The following is a 21200-nucleotide window of genomic DNA, read 5'->3' on the forward strand; positions in this document are numbered from 1 at the left end:
TCCTGTTCATAGAGCCGTGGCATGGTTTGGGTTGAAGGGACCTGGACTCATCCAGTCCAACCCCTTGCAGTGAGCAGGGAAACCTCCAGCTGGACCAGGATGCTCAGAGCCCTGTCCAAGCTGAGCTGGGATGTTGCCGTGGCTGATGGCTGCAGAAGCTTGTGCTGCTCTGGCATCACGTTGCCATTCCTCATGCTCAGTGCTGGTGTGGTTTCTGCCTTGATTTGGAGGTCTGGAATAACTTTGGAGGCTTTGGAATTGATACAGATGCTTCATAGGTAGGCTGGAGAGCTGGGTTGGTTCGAGACTGGAAATTTTTGGTGCCTTACTGGGGGGAATTGAAAGGTTCCTTGCCTTTCATCTTGCTCCTGGGAGAAGGCCTGGTGCTTGTTGTGTGGCCACAGGCATTGAACTTAATTCTTCTGTGCCTGTGTTTGTCAGGGTGTGGAACCTGCTCTGTGCTTCCTTTCCAAGGGAAACGGAGCCAGGTTGGTGTTGGTGTGCTGGTAGCTTCTGATGAGAGTGTTCCAAGGGTAAGTGGTTGGTCCAAGTTCTTGTTTTAATGCTGAAGAAGCATTCTGCTGATCCCAATACAAACACAAATGTTTGGAGATGTCCTTGGGAATGTGGCTCTCCCAGGAATCCTGCAGCACGTGGGCTTTAGATGCACCTTGACCAGCAGGAACCAAAGCTCCCAGGCTGCCCTCCTCGTTTTCAGCTCAGCAAAGTCCTATTAGCTGGAGAGCTGAGTTTGTCCCGACCAGGGGGTGAGAACATTCTTTCCAGATGCCTTTTGGTAGCTCCACTGGTCAGGTTTCAGTTGTCTGAGCAAACTTTCCTCTTGCTGATTCTGTGTCTGGCTTCAGCTCCTACAAACCCCTCTGCAGCCAGAGTCTGCATCACCCATCAGCCCCAGATCTTTGGCTTCCCCTTCTCTGCAGAGTTCAACTCGAGGCCTTCCAGAACCTGATGCTGCTCTTGCTGGAGCTGCTTTCAAGCTGGAAAGCATCTTCTGCTTTGTCTGACAGTCCCTGTGGTTTGGGGGAAGCCAAAGGCAGGGTGACACAGGGGTGCTGGTGACACTTTGGGGGTCTGGTGGTCCACAGGCTGGGATAGCCTCAGGTTTTAGTTTGGCCTCATTGCTGCATCCCTTGGTGGCCCCAAATTACCTTTGTCTGCTGCTTCCTTCCTCTGTGAGCCACTGAGCTTGGTCATGGGCTGAGGAGCCCCCAAAATGCTTAAATCACCCCCATAACTGAGACATGCAACCTCACCTCAGTCTTTTAATCTCTGTTTTTCATCTTCTTGACTTAAATCTGCCTCTGAACTCTGGCTTGCTGAGAACTTTGCTTGGCTGGGTGTTGGTGTGGCCATCGTTTGCCAAGTGCTGTATCTGAGGAGCCTCTGGGGTTTGTTTTAGCCAAGCTCTACCCCAAGAGCAATCTGATTTCTCAACTTTCCCTGTGTGTCCCATTCTCCCTCTGGTTTTCCTCTTGTCTTCAGTTTGTTTCTGTCACCCAGAGCTGTTGTGACTCCTAAAACACATTGTCCTAAAGCTCTTAAAAGAGGGATCACACAAGTTCAGCAGCAAAATGCTTCTTGGTGGCTCCTCCTCTGTATTCCCCTGTAACTGGGGAGGTTTGGTAAGGTCAGGTCTGGTGTTGGCAGAAGTTTCTTCCTTCCAGATGTTGGCCCAGTGCTGCTGTTCTGTTTGGTGTCTGGTGCATTAAGCTCTTGTCAGCAGATCTTGCATGGGATTTGTTTTCTTTGGAATATTTTATAATAAATCCCAGCCTGCCAGAGAACTTCATTCCTTTGCATTACTATCCCACCCCTTCCTGACCTTGTTGCCTTTTTTCTGGGTGTCCTCTGCATCTTGGGTGTCAGTTGTCTGCAGCTTGGGACCGAGCAGTTTCTTCTGCTCTAGAAACATCCCAGATATCCTGCAGGTCTCTCCTAGTGGAAAGCATGGCAGGAGAACTCAACTTCTCCATGCTCAGAGGGTTGGCTTGACCTGGGGAGTCCCTTTGAGTCATTGAGCAGGAGGAGCTGGAGAGGTTCCTACACACTCTTCCCTCAGGCAAGGTTGACTCTGGCTTGTTTGGAGAGGCAAGGCTGGCTGTGAAAAGCAGCCCTGGGAAAGAATTGCCAAAAAACCCTCCTCCCACTGCCTTTTTTTAAAATTTATTTATTTTTTTGTCTGGTGTGGTGGTCGCTTAAAGTAATTCTCCTGGAAGCCTGAAGTAGGGTCTGTGGGGAGTCTGGAGAAGTGACCTCCCTCTCTAAAGCTGTGTAGCAAATCAAGAGGATGTCTGGTTCCAAGAAAAAATACACTTTAGGATGGTGTCTGCACAGCATTTAAGAAGCAAAGGGTTTTTGTTGTTTTTTCTGTCCTTTAGCTGAATTATAATGTGCTCATAGGCAAGTTACTTAGAGCTGTTACCCAGCTCTGTGTTCTTTGGCTTTTTGTGTTTTCTTATTTTTTTTTTTTTCCATGCATTTAATGGAATTTTCTGAGTGTTGCCTCTTGTGCTGTCAGTGGGCAGCAGGGAGAGGAGCATCTCTGTCTTCCTAATCCTTCCACAGAGATGCTTTCTTGATGGCCATCCCAGATGTGGTGATGCCTGGGGCTGCCTCTTCCTCCATGGCATCTTTTGACCTTCTTGAGCATCCCATTGGGCCACTTCTCCAGCCTCTCCAGGTCCCTCTGAATGGTGGGATTCCCCACTGCTCTCCCAGTTGCTCCTTCCAGTTTTGTATCACTGCAAACTTGCTGTCCTGTGTCTCCAGCTCCATTTCATTAAGGAAGAGGTTAAAGAGCAGTGGCCCTGGGGTGGTACCACAGCTCCTGAGCATCTTCACTGAGCAGTGTCACCTTGGGAGGTGTTAGATGGAGAGCTTGGCTCCTCCACTTCCCTTCTTGGGTTCTACCAATGGCTCTGGAAGCAGACAGACCAAAGTAATGTCTCCTTTATGGTCTGAGTTTATCTGGCTTAAGATCACAGTGATTTAGTGCTACTAAGATTTTCTTCCCTGAATTAAGCAGCTCCTTTGGACCTCTTTATTTTGTTTAAAGGGGGCTATACATGCACCTAATAATTAAATTGTCTCTCAGTCTCCCCCTGAATAAGTGAAATATCTTTCAGTGTCCTGCCATGTCCAAGGCAATTTATGCACCCTGCAAGTCCTTTGTAGGAATTCTTTTGTGTTCTCTGGCTCTTGTGTAGCTCAGGGGTTTGTGTGCTCACTGCTTTGTTGGTATCCACATGGTCATGGATTTGGTTACTTTGGTTCCCCCCATTGAAGGTCAGACTGAGATGCAGGGAGCATCCAGAGACTCCGTTGAGTGATGGGCAGGAGAGCTGATGGACATCTCTTGCCTTGCTCTTAGTGCCCATCAGGCACAGCAGAAGGAAGATGAGGACATTGGTGGTGGCTTTACAGCCCCAATCTCCAATTCTTTGTGTCTGCCCCCTGGTTTTGACCCTTTTTCTAGCACTAGTACAGATGGTAGCAATACTCAAACTTCCCACAGAGTCAGTGTGATGAGGCTGGGCCATTAAGGTTTTGGTTTTCTTTTTTTTTTTATTTTTTTTTAAAAGCAGTGTTGTTTACAGGCATTGTAAAGATGATTCATCTCTGTCTTAATGTCAACCAGCTTGGATGGGATGAGATTTATCTCGCTTCTAGCGAGCATTCCTGTCCTACACATGGTGCAAATCAAGTGTCCTCCCAACTTGAAAGACCTTGGGAGGGCAGGGGCTGCTGATGCAGAGCTTTTGTTCTGGGGGGAATTGTTCCCATTGTGCTCACAGAAAGAGCAGGGAAGTTGCAACTCCCTCTCGTGGCCACTTCTCTCCATCCTCCCCTGAGATGGGGACATTTCTGTGTTTGTTGTCCTCCTTCTGGCTTGGGGTTGCTCCTTACGTTTCTTGGTTCTTCTGGAGCCTCAATGCTAATTTGTTCAAGCTCTGCCTCTTGGTGGCTTTTATCATCTGAAGCTGGTTGTTTTATAGGGACATTACAACCAAGTTGTCCAGTTATATTTTGAGTTAGGGTAATTACTCTTAGTTTCCTTCAGAGTTTTGTCTGGCACAGTGTTCCACCCCGGAGATGGCTGTGGCTTTATGGTGGCTCTGTTGTTTTTTTTTCTCAGTTCTGTATAGTCTGGAAGTGCTTTGTTGTCCTCAGAGAATGCTTGAGAAGGCTTTAGAGTAGAGTAAGTTGTAATGGGAGTGATCTTGTACAAGGAAACCTCCCAGGTCCTGCTGGGGATCTGCAGGAGGGCTGGGGAGGGACTTCTGGCAAAGCCATGGAGTGATAGGACAAGGAGTGATGGCTTTAAACTGGAAAAGAGGAGATTTAGGTTGGGTGTTAGGAAGAAATTCTTTGATGTGAGGGTGCTGAGCCCCAAGGTGCCCCCAGAAGCTGTGGCTGCCCCATCCCTGGCAGTGTTGAAGGTTGAATGGGGCTTGGAGCACCCTGGGCTGGTGGGAGGTGTCCCTGCCCATGGCAGGGGATTGGGAATGGGTGATCTGGATGGTCCTTTCCAACCCAAACCAGTCTGGGATCCTGTGAATGAATGGGACTTGGTTGCCATCAGTGGAAGCTACATTGAGTTCTTTGAGATCCATGTAAAAACCTGGAAGGATTTAGTACCTGGGGTCAAAGACTTTCTAGAGGTTGGACCTATAGAAAATCAGGGGATCTGAAGAAGCTGCCTGTTCAAACCTCTCCCTGTCTGGGGAGATCTTTGGTTTCTCCAGCAGCAAATGCATCTGAGTCTTTCCTACTTGATGCTTTTCCAATTAATTTCTGGAAATGATCAATTTAAAGAGATTCTATAACATTCCTTGGTTTGGGGATTATCTCTTGATGATCTCTTTTGGATTTTTTCCCCTCTGACAATTTGAAGTTTTTGTCTAATGTTTAACCTAATTCTCTTATGCAATTTTAGCCCATTACTATTTTTCCTCTCTTCAATAGACACAAATATTTGCTTGGGAATAAGCATCTGGGTCTTCCCTGGTGGTTGTACATCCCAGATGCTGTCACCTTTTGATCCAAGTTTCTTTCCTGGGGGTGTTGTTGTGTGTCATGTCCTTCAGAGGGATTTGCCAGAGAAGCATCCAGAGTCAGGCAGAGGATGGGCTTTCAATTAGAGCCCTGTGGTTCAGAAATGAGCAGCAGTTTAGGGATGAGGATGGAGAGGTGTTGGCAAGCAGGGCTTTACTCAGCCCAAACTTGGCATTAGAGTCCCAAACCTAACCCTGGCTCAGCTGGGATGAGAGATGCTGAAGGGAAGGTTAGTGATGCTTTCATGGAAGGCTTTTGGTTGGGTTTGTTGGAGTCCAGGATGCTGCTTCTGTTGGGATGGTCCAGCTTGGGTATTTCTGGTTGTTACAGCACATGTGTGGTGTTCATTGAGCTGCCAGGGAGGGGAAGAAGGAACCTCATTTCCCTCCTCAACTGAAACACAATTTGCCAAATCTGTTTGTGCCAAAGCTGGTGTGATGCTCACTTGAAAATTCCCTTGTGCATCAGTATGAAGTCTTTATTTTGACTTCATGGGTCCTGAGAATGAGGTGGAGAAACCAAACTCCAAGAGGAAGGTAAAGTGAAGCAAATGGATTCTTCAAATTCCAGTTTTATCTTTTGGGGAAGCTCTTTTGCAGGCTCCCAGAATCACTGCCAATGGACTTGGCAGAGCTGGCTGAACAGTTGGACTTGATGAGCTTCTGTAAGGTCTTTTCCAACCAAAATGATTCCATGATTGCCTTCCTGGGGAAGCCCTTTTCCCATAGGTTCACCAAGTCAGATTGTTTCCTACAGAACCTCTCTGCCTTTTGGCACCTCTGACTGTGGGTTCATGACCTGAGTCTTCTCAAAGTGAACAAAAGGGCTTTTTGTTCTTAAAATGAGGTAACACAGGTGGGGAGGGACTTGGCCACCAGGATGGATCTTCCCTGGTCCTCAGCTGCCTCTCTCTAAAAGCACCAGGTCCTGTGCCCTTGGGAGGTGTCTCAAAGGGGACCAGGCATCTGTCTTTAGGCAACTGAAGTCTGCATTTATTTTAATCTGAGGTCTGCACTTGAATTTTAGAAAGCAGTTATTAGGCTGGAAATAGGAGCAAGCTTTCCCTACCTCAGGCTGTGCTGCTGGGAGAAATCAGATCAGCAAGATGCTTGTCCATGCCAGAAGTCCCCGTTGACCAAAGTTTCCTTCTGGAGCCACCTGTAGGATTCCTCCTAATCTGGCTTGCTGAAATTGGTCGAGGTTACAGAAATGTCCAGAAGTAACCTCACACGTTTTGGGGTGCTGGTGGTGCCAGAGGGGGTGTAAGGGCTGAAGGAGGAGGCAGGAACTGGTGGTGGGATTGGAGCAGGAGCTGCCAGGAAACTCTGCTCCTCTGGCAAAGGAATTTGGCAACACAAGGAACAGGCAGCAAGGAGCTGGGTTGTGCCATCTCAGCCAACTTCTGCCTGCAAGTGAGACCTCGAGTTGATAATGAAGGAGGTCTCTGAGCTCCCCAGGACCTCAGCAGCCCTTTCTTTTCAAATCTAAAGCCAATTTCTTTGGCTCTTCATGGCCCACTCCATGGGTGCCATGCAGGTGGTGTCTCCTGCATCCCCTCTGAGCCCGATCTGATGCTGACTTGGACTTTTCCTTGGGCTCCCACCATGGGTTTGCCCTTCTTTGACCTCTTGACTTCTGGAAGCACTTCCAGTTTCTGGAGGTCTTTGGCTGCTTTCCAGAAGGTTTACAACTTTTTTTTTTCTGCGACCAACATGTTTTGAAAGGCCAGCTTGCATTGTGTTTTCCAGCTTGCTCATAAAACTGCTGAAGAAATCCAGGCCTGGAAGAAATGTCTGTGGAAGCCCTGTTGAAAAGCTGGGGGAGGCCACTCAGTCACTGGAAATCAGTTTTTAAGATGGGTTTTGAGAAGCATGTGGTTTATGGTAATTTTCTGTGTAGTTCCTCCTGGGGTGTGTGTCAGCATCCCCACCAGGGCCATGCTGGGACCTTGCTGAAATCAAGGTGTTCCCAGCCATGAAACCAGGCTTAGCCTGCCAGATGGTGAAGGGTGGTGATGCTCTTCAAACCCAGCTTTGTTTTCCACTCCAGGATCTTGTGATAATGTGGAATTGCTGATATTTTGCTGATTGGTAGTGGTGTTTCTGTTGTAAAAAGGAAAATAGAATGGTGCATGCAAGGTAAATGGGTGTAGAAGTCCACCTGGGAATGTTTTCTGATGTAGAATGAAAAATATTTATGATTTAAAGATTTATGCTTCTCCACCAAGGAACTAAAATGGATTTTTTTGCTTTGCACTCATTCTGGGAATGCAAACCTGTGTGGGTGATAGGAGAAAACAGAGTGGGCTTCAGTTCTGCTTAATTAGAGCAGAAACAAGAAGCCAATTCTGCACTTGAATTACACCTGAAAGTATCTGGGTGGCTGAAGCCCAGGTAAGGGGATGTCTTTGGAGATGCTGGGACAGTACATGGAGAAACTTTGTGAAGCAGAAGGCTTGAAGCTGACAGTTTTGATATTAAACAGGTCTTAGTCTTGCAAACTCTCTTTGACCTTTTTCCCATGGAACTGTTGCACCACTCTTGAGTATTTTTTTTTTTTTAATTTTTTTGCATTGCTCAGTAGTTAATTTGTTTATTACGAAAGTTAGAATAAGATTAAACAAACTGCTAATGCTTTTATGTAGCTTAATGAGAAGAAAATGTTTCTGGGGGACTAAAACCACTACAGAAGTTTAAAAGGGGAGTTGGGGGGGAGGGAGGGAAATAAAAAAATTCAAATCCACAACAGGCTCAGGAATTTGTTCCATTTATTAATTGAAAACAAAAGCGATTCACTTCTGTTCCACTGTCCCCAGAATGTCCTCCTTGCATTGTTCCAGTTCTCTTTCATTTCTCCCCCAGAGATTTCCCTCCTCTGTACTTTCAGCTGAATTTATTTAGGTTACTTCTGAGTCCCTGTCCTGCAGGCAGCTCCAGTTGGGAATGAGGGGATGGGGTCAGCCTCGTGCCTTGGCCTCCTCGGAGCCTTCCTGAGGCCCTCTTGTTAACCAGCTGAGTGGGAGATGGAGGAAGGACCTGCAGAGCTAATCCCTAAATATTTTCCTGCATTAATCCATACGTCTGCAATAACTTTTAAGCTCCCCTGGCATTTTTCCCAGCACATCTGGGCAGCCCGAGGGCAGCATCTGAAGCGTGGCTGGATCATGGGTGGTGTTGGTGCTTGGTGGTAGGAGCCAAGGTGTCCTGATTGCATTTTAAGGAGATTGGCAGATGAATTTGTTGCTTCTCTTGGTTTTTTCCTGGTCTTCCTTTTCCCCAAACTCTTTTTCCCAGTTTTTGCTCTTGTGGCTGATGAACCCGTTGGGAACGCAGCCCAATGGATCCTCTGATCCACTTCATCCTGGGGGCTGAGTTAGAGGCTCTGGGGGTTGGATGGAGGTGTGGAAGGTTCCCTATCTCCATGAATTGCTTCTTCATGAGCTGCTTGGAAACTGGAAAAGGCTTCTGAGCTCCAGACTGTGCCATGAGTTGGTGCCTGTGCCATCCTCGTGGTTGATGCTTTGGTCACTTGTGCTGGACCAGGTTTGATTGCTCTTATTTTTGGGGGGATAAACTCTGCCATAAGGCAAGGCTGCAGCTGGAATTCCTGATGGATTTGCCCGTTTATGGTTTTCCTGGAAAGATTTTTCCAGTTGACCTTTTGGAAAAAAAAACCACAAACTAAAAACTGAAGTGGATTTCTAATGAATGCAGAAATTGTGAAACTTAACAATACAACCCAAGAACTTTTTAAAGTCATCTTCAATGGTTTTATTTAGTGAGTGTACTGTAAAAATGTAAACCAGACAGCTCTGTCACTGGGTATAGTTTTCTGGCAGGGAATTACAGCCTGCTCCAGAGTTGTAAGATAAGTCCATGTGGGACAGACCACTCTTTTTCAGACATGTTTAATCAAAAGGCCTTTTGTGGAGGAGGCTTAGTACTGAGGCTATCTGGCCAGCAATTTTTTATAGCAAAGCAAAAAGCATGCAGCCTCAAGCCTCATTTTCTATAGCATTGTCACAGTGCTCTGTTATTTACAACCAAGAGAATGAGCAGCCCGAGGCAGTTTTAATTTCTGTTTTTATTTGCCTTTATCTTCACATTGTTTGCTGTCGTGGTTATTAGTGGGTATGATCTGCATTTAAGGTTTTTTTTCTTGTGTGTGTCTGTGTCACTTTTTAATGTCTTTTGAGTTTACTGGTGAGTTCAGGACACTTTGGACAACCCAGACCAGCTACAGTTAGCATTGGAGGTAGGAGAGATGCTACCAGGAGCAAAGTGTAGGTGCAGAAGAAATGAGATAGAGGGGAGTAGCAGGAGATGCCTGCAGATCCCAGGGGGTGTCCTGGAGGCAAGAGGTGGGAAGTCTGATGTCCCAGATGTGGTAATCTTGAAAAGGAAGAAATATGTCATGGAAAGACTCAGTGGAGTGGCTCAGGTGAGAACCAGAGCTGGTCTGGAGAAAGGTGGCAATTTCTGGGTAGATAACTGCAGAGGTGTGGAGGGTGGGGGATCCCAGGATGGTTTTCCAAGGGTGATGCTGTAGCTCAGGCAGCTGAGGGAGGTGAAGCTCTGCCAAAGCCAGGCAACCAAAGATGATGATGATGAGTTTGTGACTTGAGGGTTGTTTTGCTGTGATGTTAGGGTTTAGATTTGTTGTTCTTGCAGTCAGAGTTCCTGCGTGGTTTCTATTGAACCAAGAGTCCCTTCTCTCCACTTCCATGGTGATGGTCAATGCAGAGCAAGAATCTGACACCCTGGAACTTTGGGGTTCACTCTGAAGCTGCAGGATGTCCCCTGCAGATTGGACTTAGAATCATAGAATGGTTTGGGTTGGAAAGGACCTTCAAGCTCATCCATTGCCACCCCCCTGCCATGGTCAGGGACACCTCCCCCAGCCCAGGGTGCTCCAAGCCCCATCCAACCTTCAACACTGCCAGGGATGGGGCAGCCACAGCTTCTGGGGGCAACCTGGGCAACCAGGGACTCACTTTCTTGGCTGCTGCCCTTTTGCTTGTGTGTTGGAGGCTGGAATGAAGGATCAGCATCCTTCTGCATGGGAAGGGGGGCTGTGGATGAAGGGGAGAGCTCCAAAGATGCAGAGGTGGCTGAGGTTTGAAGCTGCCCCTTAAGATGCTGAGGTTTTGTTGCTGCTTTTCACCAACTTTTGGTTTTTATGCTAAAGTTTGGCCAAAGGAAAGCCACCCCAAACCCAGGATTTTAGTCATGGGACCTTTGTCTTGGGTTAGCCATCTTCAGAGGAAACTTCACCTATAGTTTGGAAGTAAACTTGAGATTTTTTTTTTCTTTTTTTCCTCCCTCTGTAAAGGCTGACAGCATTTCTTTGAATGCAAACACATTTATTTGGCACCTGTAATTGCTGCTGGGCTCTTAAATTTCTACTTCAATGAAACCCCGACTTGTCTAGCTTTTATTTGTTTATCCTGCCTGAGTTACCATCTCTGGGTTAAGAGTTCAGCAGAGCAGAGGTGCCTCTGTTTTGGGAGCCCCTGCAAAGATGCTGGGCAGCACTAGATGGCACTCGGACCTCAACTTTTGTGTTTCTCCACCAAACTCTGCTAAACTGCAAGGAAAATCCATCCCAGCATCCTGCTGCTGGAATCTGTGTCACCTGAGGAACTTGTGCTCTTCTAGCACCAGGAAGGTTCTACCTTGGAATAAAGATGGGGATTTTGTCACCTTTGAAGACTTCTCTTGGGGACTTTGTTACTTGGCAGATGGGTTGAAAAAGCTGATAAAGATTTGGCATTTTTGTTTTGCCACTGAGGATGGTTTACTGAAACTCTGTAATTGCTTGGGGGGTATAGAAATAGATTTCCTCCTGCTTTTAGTCCTGTCTTTTTTTTTTCTTTTTTTTTTTTTTTTTTTTGGCATTACTTGGAGACTTTTGTGCACTGCGGAGATGGGGTTTGCCTGAGTGCATTGCACAGATTGCATCACTGTCTGCTGGCAGGAAGCTTTCATGTCTCCTGTTGGTTTGATCTGGCTCTGGTTCTTACTGAAGTCTTGCTTGTCAGTGCTGTGATCAGTATTTTCTTAAATTCTTGTTACGTGTCTGGTTTTTTTCCACCTTTTCTCTAATTGCTGCATGGAGCCCAGTGTACACTGAAGGCAGCTTTGCTTTCAGCTCACTGCCTGCTTATGGTTTGCAGCCTGGGATTGAATTCAGGTTTAGGAGTTAGCACTGCTCCTCTAAATATTCAAACTTCCCAAAGACCAAGGGTGGGATTTCCACACCCTGTAGAAAATATATATATGTTTATTGTTAAAAAAAAACCCAACCCACTGAAAAGCCCATAGCAGCTCAGGGTGGGCCACAATCCCTCTGCTTATTTTGCTGTCACGAACTATTGCTTCTGCACAGCCTCTTGTTCTGAGGATGAGAAAGTTGCCTTCTAGGCTGCTTCACAAACTGGTTGGGAAGGATCAGCATTGCCAGACAGCTTGGCTTGGTAATGCACACAACAAAAAAGAAGTGTTTTTACTTGGCAAGTCAAGATTCTTTTCCCAGTTATATGAAATTTAAGAAAATACAAAGGATATTATTTTTTTTTTAAGCTTCCATCCTTAAATTTAACACCAGTGGTTGTGTTTGGTTGTGGCAGAGATGATGCATTACCCTCCAGCTTGCAGGCATGGGGGTTCCCCCATCATTTGGGGGTTGTCTTTGGCTGTGGTGGCATTTAGGCATCAGGAGATGTTTAACTGTGTTGGCAAAATTGGTGGTGGGAAAGGAAATGGGTTTGGGCAGCTTTAGAGGTGACACTTCTTATCCTTGAAGCCCAAAGAAAGTCCAGAAAATTGTCCGTGGGGAGTGCCCATAGCAGGTGAGGGGTGGAGATGGCTGAGCTCAAAGCCAGGGGCCAAAAGCTTTGTTCCTGGTCACTCAGCACAGGATCAACCACGTTGTGCTCTCTGAGGGAGCATCAAGCTGGTGTTTGAGAGGTGGAAAAAGCAAAGTTGGACTAGAAAGATCTTCAAACCTGAGTTTGCCTGGGGCATGCAAATAAACATCACAACTCTCGCTACATCACAGGAGGGGGGCTTTAAATTGTTTTTTAAAGCTTGTGTTTTGGGTATTTCATGTAATAATGATAAAAATCTTGGGATCTTGACTGATGTTGTCACCTTCTTTTTTAGGTCTGTCTATGATGGAGAAGAACACGGGCGTTTCATGGAGAAACTGGAAGCTCGGATCAGAAACCACGACCGGGAGATCGAGAAGATGTGCAACTTCCATTACCAGGGCTTTGTGGATTCCATCACAGAGCTGCTGAAAGTCAGAGGAGAGGCTCAAAAACTGAAGGTAAGAGAAAGCTCTCTGGTCTAGGAGCATGGAAGACCATTCAGTGGACATAGGAAAGGATGAAGGACTCAGTAAGAGGGGTGGAAATATCTTGGAAGAGCAAGTTATCTGGGAAAGAGGGAAGAACACAGATTTCAGCTTTTCATAGCTTTACTTATTCATTTAAAGCTACTTCTGGGATTTCCTGGCAGGCTCCTGGCTTTCCACAGGCACATCTCCATCTTGGGAATGGATATGTGCTCACATATCACCCACCTCTGGGAGGGTTTGTCCTGACACCAGCAGCTCCCTTATATTACAAGGGCATTTTCCATGGCAAGGAGTCATCCAGAGGTTGATTGCAGGATGAGGCCATTGGAAATACCATGAAAGAATATTTTTTAAGCTATTGTTTCTACCCAAGAATCCCACATTGTTTGTTTGCAAAGTCTGGTTGCTGTTTCCCATTCCCCAAACAGCTACTTTGTTGGTGGTGCACTGTGAAGTCCATCTCTGTCCCCTCAGGATCTCTCTTGATTCCCATTACTATGTGATCTATAAAACAGCACAAGGGAAAAATGTAGACAAACTTATTTGAGAAATACTGAGCCCTCTTTGTAAGGCTTTCCTCAGGGAATCATCCATGGGTCCAGTGGCAAGAGTGACTTTAGTTCCAGCTATTCATTCTCAGTTTGATCTTGGCCCCTTTCTCAGTAGTCCTGGTCTTTGAATGGACGTGCAACCAGAAATAAAATCAGTGCCCTCCCCACTGCATCTTCACTGGAGTGCCTCTAGCTCTGGGCTGTGTGGTGGAATTCCATGCTTGCAGAAATAACATTCTTTCAAGAGTGCACATGCTAAATGTGAGCTGCATGCACCCTCTGGAGCTCCCAACACCAGAAGGACGTGGAGCTGATGGAGAGAAGTCCAGAGGAGGCCATGGAGATGCTGGGAGGGCTGGAGCAGCTCTGAGCCAGGGAGAAAGTTGTGGGTGTTCAGCCTGGAGAAGAGAAAGCTCCAAAGAGACCTTAGAGATTGGATTTGGGGCTTTTTGGATGAAAAGCGTGGTTTCTCAGCTGAGGCAGGAAATGGTTCAGCAGGGAACTGGTGTCAAAGGGTTATTTCAGGTGTGTTACAGCATTTTGGTTGTGCACAGTCGTGTGACACGTGTCTGGTTCCCTGCTGGCAGTGCAGCACTGGCTGCTCTTGGGTTTGATGGGCTCTGAGCTCTGGGTCCGGTTCTGCAGAGCTGCTGTGGAGACTTTTGTTGTCCTGTTTGCTGGTTTAGCACTTCTCACTTGCCTCTGCTGAGTGGCACTTAAGAAGAAGGCTTTTCTCTGACAGTCATAGAACCATCAAATGGTTCTGGTTGGAAGGGACCTTCAAGATCATCTGGTTCCAACCCCAAAGATGTTTGCAACTCAAGTCACTTTAACACATGCACACTGCTCTGTGTGGTTGTGAGCTCTGGGTGTGCAGAGAAGATGAATAGGAAGCAATTTTTATTGCTTGGTGTATTCTGATTAAGGGAGATCTAATAAAAGTGAGGGAACTGCCTTAGAGAGGTGAGGAGCTCACTTTGAGCCCTGGAAGCCAAGCAGAGCATCTCACTGCCCCAGGATGGAGGACACAGCAGATTCCCATAGGGAATTACTGGAGGGAGCATGAGTGGAAAATGACCCCAGTTTTTGGGTGTACCCTCTGGGTTAGGAAGTTGCTGAGGTGCTGACTTGAGGGATCGCTCCAGAGTCTCCCTCCTTTTCTGGGAGAGGATGGAAATCAGTCTGTGGGTGTTGGGTTGCAGGGTCACAGTGGTGCCCTCTGGGTCCATTCCCTGGATTCCTTTCCAGCACCCTTTGCTCCTCTCTCTCATCACTCTGACACTCTCTAAGTGCTAGCAGAAAACCCAAAAGCCCTGTGCCATGCCACATGTGCCCTCTGCAGCTGAATGAACTAATGACTCGAGCATCCCCTGAGCCCCTGGTGTCATCCCATCAGCTCACTCCTCACATGCACCCACCTGTTCTCTGTCCCCCCTTGCTGGGCTTCTGTCTTAAATTATAACATCTCAGCTGAAAAGCTTCAATGTGTCTGCAGAGTCCCTATAAATATTTTTTTTTTTTTTTTTAAAGTGGTTGGATGTAGACCTTAAGAGCAAAAGTTCACCCCTCTCCCCCCCCTTTGAAACTCTCAGTGTGCAAGGGGCAGAATATATTCTTACTTTTTATTCTAGCTGGGATTGATATGTAATTTTAATAGAAGGCCAGGACAGGCTTGGCATTATTTTAGGAGCAGTTTTAAATTACCCGACACGGATTCCTTTTTCCTGGTGGGATTTTCAGGATATAAGCAAATAAAATAATCTTTGGAAGAGATGCTGTGCTCCTGCTCGTAAAAGCTCAATACATCATAAAGGAAATGAGCAGTTTTTGCAGAGGGCAGGGAGCCAGGAGAGCTGAAGCTACTGCAGAAGGGGGAGCAATGTGGTGCAGATGCTGTAGAGAAATGGTGTGTGGGGAGGTCCTGGGTTGGCTCTTCTTGCATCATGGGGAGCTTAAAAAACCCAGCATGGTCAGTGTTAGAAAAGGCTGGATGGGCCCTGCTCATGGAAGCAACACCAACATCCCTCTCCAAAACCTCCTGCTGAAATCTGGACCAGTCTGGGAACTCACTGCTGCTCAGTAGCTTTCAGTAGGCAGCAGGAAGCAAGTTGGATCCCAAATAATTTTTCTGTGTTTTAATACAAAACTCCCCTCTTATCTGAGCTGCTTGCCTTGTGGTGTGCTCAAAGCAGAAGGAGGAGGCTGTTACCTTCTGAAGCCACCTTGAAACTTCTCCTGTGTAGGGAAACTCATTATTTTCCTGGATAACTGGAGAGCATCAAATGAGCTTCCTTCTCTTGTGATGACTTCATTAACCATTCAGCTGATACCTGCAAGTATTGAGAAGCATAAAGAAAGTGAAACCTGAAGCTGGTCTGTGTCTTCTGATGCTCCTGAATACGTTTGAGAGCTCTGTGTCTGATTTTTTGACTGCAGAATGAGCAGGAAACCTGAAAACACCCAGGAACAGCCTCACAGACTGTGATGATGCTGAGTGCAACCCAGCAGCAGCTTCCCCCGTGGCAGAGGAAAACTGGAAACCTCTGAGACATCTCCCAGTGACAAGTCTGGAAATGGATATTTACAACTTTAGTAGCTGTGAAAAGAGTAGTTGATGGGGGGGAAAAAAAAAAACCAACCCAGAACAACAAAAAGCAGATTTAGGGCATGCTAACCTCAGCCTGATGTGAGGCACCTGAACTCTGAGCCCTCCTTCTCTGCTGGTTTTTACCTCTGGAGTTGGCTGCTTGTGCTACAGACCTGAACCTGGGCATGTTTATTTGAAAGTTTATGCAATTTGTTGGTTTTTTGGGTTTTTTTCAGCTCTCCCAGCTGGCCTGTAGAAGATGGTATCTCTGTTTACAAATTTTCTCCTGTCTGAACTTGAATGTTTGAGAATTCCCAAAGTCATCTTTCTGCTTGTTGGCTAAATAATGTGGAAGGTGCTTATTTTCTCTCTCAATGAGTCTAAAAATTGGCTTTGTTCTCATGTGTGTCTTGACTGAGTCAAACCAATGCCTGGAGCTGCAGAGGGCTCAGGTGCTTTCCATCTTGCTGGTCCAGGGAGCCTCCAACTTTGCAAAGTGGGAATTTTCTGAACTCTGAGCCCCAGCTTGATAATACAGACAAATGATTTAGTAAAGAAAATACCTTTTTTTTATACCACATATATAAAAATAGCTTTTAGCTGCAGCCAAGAGGGGGATCCAGTGGGAAATGCATCTGAAGGTCCAAAAGAGGATGCTTGAACTTCATAAGTAGAAGCCCACACTGAGGACTCCTGATTTTATTTTTTTTTTCCTGCTGTGATATTGAAGAATTAAAACTTGAATTCCCAGAAATAACAGTGTTAGGTGTTGGAAGGAACCTTGATCTGTTTTGGTGACCTATGTATTTGCTGTTGGTCAGGGAAAGTGTCATTCCATGAGGTTTATATCCAACCTCTACCACTCCCAAAAAACCAGCTTTTAAGATGAGAATCCATGTGTGCATCTGCTACAGAATTTGATCAATCAAGACTGCAACTTTTTGGTGTCAAACCTGGTGCCTTTTCCTTACTGGCAGGGAAGAAAATCCTTGATTTGCTGCATGTACCAGGATGCTGATAGTTACTAACCCAGCTCATGACAAGTTTCATGCCAGGCAGGAGAAGAAGGGGTGAGAAGTGATGGTGTTGAGGTACAATTGCTTTTTTGTGCAAAGTTTTGTCCTGATTGACCTGGGCTTTGTCTTTTTTTTTTTCTCTGTAGAATCAAGTGACAGACACCAACCGAAAGCTGCAGAATGAAGGGAAAGAAGTAAGTGACCCTTTGGATCATTCTGTCCTTCTCACTTTGCTGTACATATTCCCTGTAAATCTGCTCTTTTGCTGCTTCCCTGTTTTCCCTGCCCTCCCAGACTTGATGTTGCTCCTTCAGCCACCTGCACTGTGTTTGCAAAACAAACAAGCAAATCCCTGCATCAGGCCAATTATTTCTAATAAAGATTAAAGATAAAAATGCCCTTTGGGGAGGAGGTGATGCAGCTCCTCTTCTGAATTAAATAAACAAACCTCTGTGTTACCTTGCATGGGAGATTCACCTTCAAAAGTAGCAGGAGCTGGGGCTTCAAAAGGACTTTGCAGACTCTTTGGAGAAACCCTGGAGAAATGTTTGTCCTCTGGGGGACAAATCCATGACCTGCCCCTTTGGAGAAAAGAAACTAAAGAATTTTCTTTTGTATGCAATGTCCCATGGGCATGTTTTGCCCATGCCCAGATGCCCAGGTTTTGCTGTTGGAGTCTGAGCATTCAAAACCCCTCTGAAGTCTGGGATGGGATGGGATGAATCCCCCTGGGAGCGAGCGGCCACAGCTTGTCTTGGAAAAGAGTTAGGAATGAGAAGCTGGGAGAGGGAGCAGGGAAGAGATTAATAAAATGGGATGGGGAAAGCATTTTTGGAATTCCCAGGACATGCTACAAGGCTGGTGTTTGGATGGCTTCAGGTTAGGCTTTGGGAATGCTGCTGCTGCTGCTGGATGAAAGCACCCAAAGCTCTGCAGCAAGGCTCGGGGTCACCTCTCCAGTGATGAGAGCAGGCTTTGCTGTCAGCCTGCTGGTTGGGTGGTCGTGACAAGTGTACAGCAGGTTATATTCCATCTATTCCATCTATTTACTTTTTTCTTTTGTTTTTCCAAAGCTGATAATAGCAATGGAAGAGCTGAAGCAGTGCCGGCTGCAGCAGAGGAATATTTCGGCGACGGTTGATAAGCTGACCCTGTGTCTGCCTGGTGAGGAGCCTGAAACTGCTCTTTTTTGGTGGAGCTGTTGGTTTGAATTCCTATCTTTTTGGTGTCTGCTTGTGTCTCAATGCTTTGTGTGTTTTTTCCTTCTCTTTCCAGTCCTGGAGATGTACAGCAAACTGCGAGAGCAAATGAAATCGAAAAGGTAAATTTTGGTTGTGCTGGAAGGGTTGGAATGCTCCCATTTGCAGGATTAATTAAAGAGCTGCTCAAAACTTTAGGCCTTCAAAAATCAGCCTTTCCCAGTGACCTTCCCAGATTCCTGGCTGGTGTCTTCATGGCTCTGCTCAGCCTCCTGCAATAAAGAAGAACCATGGGTGCAGTGGGTGCTGATTCTGTTTTGTGTGAAGCTTTTTGATTAAGATGGGTGTTCACATTTTTGTTTCACTGGTGCTGTGCAGCCAGTGGGACTTGGGCTTTGTAAACCCCATTTCAGCCTCAGTGTCATCATGCAAAACCTGAGAGTATCTGGTGAACATGAATGGAAGCCAAACACCTGAGAAGCATGGAGTTTCTCACATGGTGAGAAGGCACACAGCTTATTTTGCATTAGAAATAAGTGTTCAGAAGAATGAGCTGAACTCCAGGGGAAATCCTGAGCTGTAAATCCAGGATTTTTTTCCCCACCCTGCATCTGTTGTGATGCTGAAAGATTAAACCCCAATCCAGGGTATTTGCCTGGCTGGGATCTGGGGGGTTGGTTTGTTTATGCAGTGGAGCACTTGGGAGGCATTTTGTAGCCCTGGGGGTGGCAAATTGGGCAAAGAGCAGCTGCTGGCAGGAGGTCAGCTCAGACCTGACAGGCTCCAGCTGAATGCCAGGCAGGGAGAGCAATTGGATCTGCTGCCTGGGTTGTGCCTGCCATCCATCACTGCAGCAGCACAGCAGAAACCAGATGTTTCCAACAAGGCAATAACTCCTTGGCTGGGGGGGTTTCTGCACTTCCCACCTCTGCTGCTCTCTGTGGTCCTCGGATCCAGGAGGGGAAGAGCTACACATCCCTCCTGGAAGTTGGGGCTGGCTGCTGGAGTCGTAGGGAGATGATTTAACAGTTTCCAAAGCTCCCTCTCTTTCTCAGGATGGCTCAGGGTGGAACAGGGCAGGGTGTAGGATGCCCAAGTGTTTCCAGGCTGCTTGTAGGACCAGCAAAGGGCTTATCTGCTGGCAAGTGTGGGGTGGAGAGCTGGAGCTGGTCACAGCCCTGAGAAGTACTGAAGGGAATCCACATGCTGCTCCATTCCCTCCCTCTGGATGCTGTTTTCAGGGTCAGCTTTTAAGAACTGCATCTTCCCACCCTTTTTGGATTGGTTTGCTTGGAAACAAATAGAAGCTGAAAGCCACATTTAAGGAAAGTCTGAACCCCCTTTTTTTTTTCCCCCCCCTCCTCCTCCTTCTTCTTGCTTTGTCTGGATTTAATGGCTTCATTCACCAAATGCAGCACAACAGATGAAATGTTTGTGTCTGCACTTCTGTATCATTTCATGATGGGCAGCAAGGGGGTTGGTTCCTCCTGTGGGTCTTGGATTCTGAGCACTCAGAGGAGCAATAAGTTTGCATTCAGGGTGAATAAACTCAGCTCTCCCAAGGCAGACAAAATAAGTTCTGTTTGCTGTGTGATGTTTATAAACAGATCCAGGTGTTGGCCAAGTTGTGGCTGTGAACTGGAGCTCCAGTGGAACCCATGGCCCAAACCTGGAGGGGTGACTGGAACCAGTAGAGAAAAGAGATGGAGAGAAACATTTCATCCTCTGCTGCCCAGGATTTAGGGAAGGGGCAGAAAAAGCTTTTTTCCAATGGCTTGGACACATGTGGGTTTTTGTTGGAAAGGGGTGAGAAAACCCCCCTGCCCCTGGAGATCCCTCCAGGTTCTGCAGAGCTCCAGAGGGGTCCATGGTTTTTGAACCCCTGAAATATCTGAAATGAGATTTCTTCATCCTGCTTGGAGCAGAGAAGCCTCTGTAGAGCTGTTCCCACCCAACCAGGGCCAGAGTGTTCTTAGGAAAAAGCCAATCCCAGCTCTGACTCTGTTTTATCAGAATTCCTGCCCTCTGCACATCTTGGGCGAGAACATTGTTGAGCTTTCCTCTGCCCCCAGGTTTTCAGCTGGGGACCCCCCAGTGACCCCATGCTGTTTCCCCCCACCCCCAGACAACCCTTTTGCTGCTTCTAGTTCAACAAACAATGCCCTAAAATACAACCAACCAACCCCCCAACGTGTGTTTGTTCCACTGATTTAATTTCTGGCTTTCTGTGCATGCCTGAGTTTCTCTCCAGAGAGATTTGCATTTTATTGCAAATAGTTTTACATACCTCACTGCAGTGAAAACACCAGCCAGGCTATGGGGTTAATCTGCTGGACTTGCGGTGTCAGGAACAGGACAGGTCACTTTTGGGTACAGTAACTCCCCTATGGACCTGCCTGGAGATCAAGCAAGAATTATTTGGAATGATGTTATGAGTGTCAGGTTGGTTTTTTTCAATGGTGCTGAGATGTTTCTTCTGGCCAAACACTTTTTCTTCCCCAAAAATTCAAGGTGCAAGTGGCAGCTGCCTGTGGCCAGGGTGAACTGGGCTGAAATGGCCTTAACTGGGGAGAGACTTTTCACAAGGGTGTGTAGGGACAGGACAAGGGGTAATGGCTTAGAACTGGAAGAGGGGAGATTTAAATGAGACACGAGTAGGAAATTGTTTAATTTGAGAGTGCTGAGCCCCAGGTTGCCCCCAGAAGCTGTGGCTGCCCCATCCCTGGAAGTGTTGAAGGTTGGATGGGGGCTTGGAGCAACCTGGGCTGGTGGGAGGTGTCCCTGCCATTGGGAATGGCTTGGAAATGGAATGGGAATGGATGAACTTTAGGGTCACTTCCAACCCAAACCGGCCTGGGATGCTGTTATGGTTACCTGGATGTTGCAGCCCACGTCCCTTTAAACAGAGCCAAAACTTTTGGATCTATTGAGTTATTTGTGGTGATGCCCTGGCTGGGGGCAGGGTGCGTGTTTTGGAGGGAATGTGGGATGGGAACAGCAATTCTTCTGCCCACATCTGCCTTGCTTTGCTTTTTCTCCAGGCACTACCCTGCACTGAAGACCCTGGAGCACCTGGAGCACACGTACCTGCCCCAGGTGAGCCACTACCGCTTCTGCAAGGTGATGGTGGATAACATCCCAAAGCTGCGGGAGGAGATCAAGGAAGTTTCCATGTCAGACCTCAAGGATTTCCTGGAGAGTATCCGGAAGCACTCGGACAAGATTGGAGAGACAGCAATGAAACAGGTAGGATTTGTTTGTGCACACATCTTGGAGCCTGGCTTGCAGCCTTGCTGAGTTTCTGCGTCTCCAGTTCCCAAGGCAATAAACTGGATTTTATGGATTGATTTTAATTTTTGGTTACTAGGTGAAAGAATGAGTCTTCATGCTGTGGTTGCTATCAGAGTTCCTC

At 46.8% G+C, this 21200-nt stretch overlaps 1 protein-coding gene across 3 annotated transcripts in view; it reads left to right on the forward strand.

Moving 5' to 3' along the window:
• Positions 1-21200, forward strand: part of EXOC6B (exocyst complex component 6B) — a 247014-nt gene that overhangs the window by 26322 nt on the left and 199492 nt on the right. For all 3 annotated transcript variants that reach the window (XM_030450613.1, XM_030450612.1, XM_030450614.1), the window contains exons 2-6: positions 12240-12405; positions 16736-16783; positions 17663-17753; positions 17865-17910; positions 20830-21034. In XM_030450613.1, coding sequence (XP_030306473.1) covers positions 12240-12405; positions 16736-16783; positions 17663-17753; positions 17865-17910; positions 20830-21034 — 556 coding nt within the window. The remainder of the gene's footprint in view (positions 1-12239; positions 12406-16735; positions 16784-17662; positions 17754-17864; positions 17911-20829; positions 21035-21200) is intronic.

Source organism: Calypte anna, chromosome 4B (assembly GCF_003957555.1).
Source record: "Calypte anna isolate BGI_N300 chromosome 4B, bCalAnn1_v1.p, whole genome shotgun sequence".
NCBI classification, from domain to species: domain Eukaryota; kingdom Metazoa; phylum Chordata; class Aves; order Apodiformes; family Trochilidae; genus Calypte; species Calypte anna.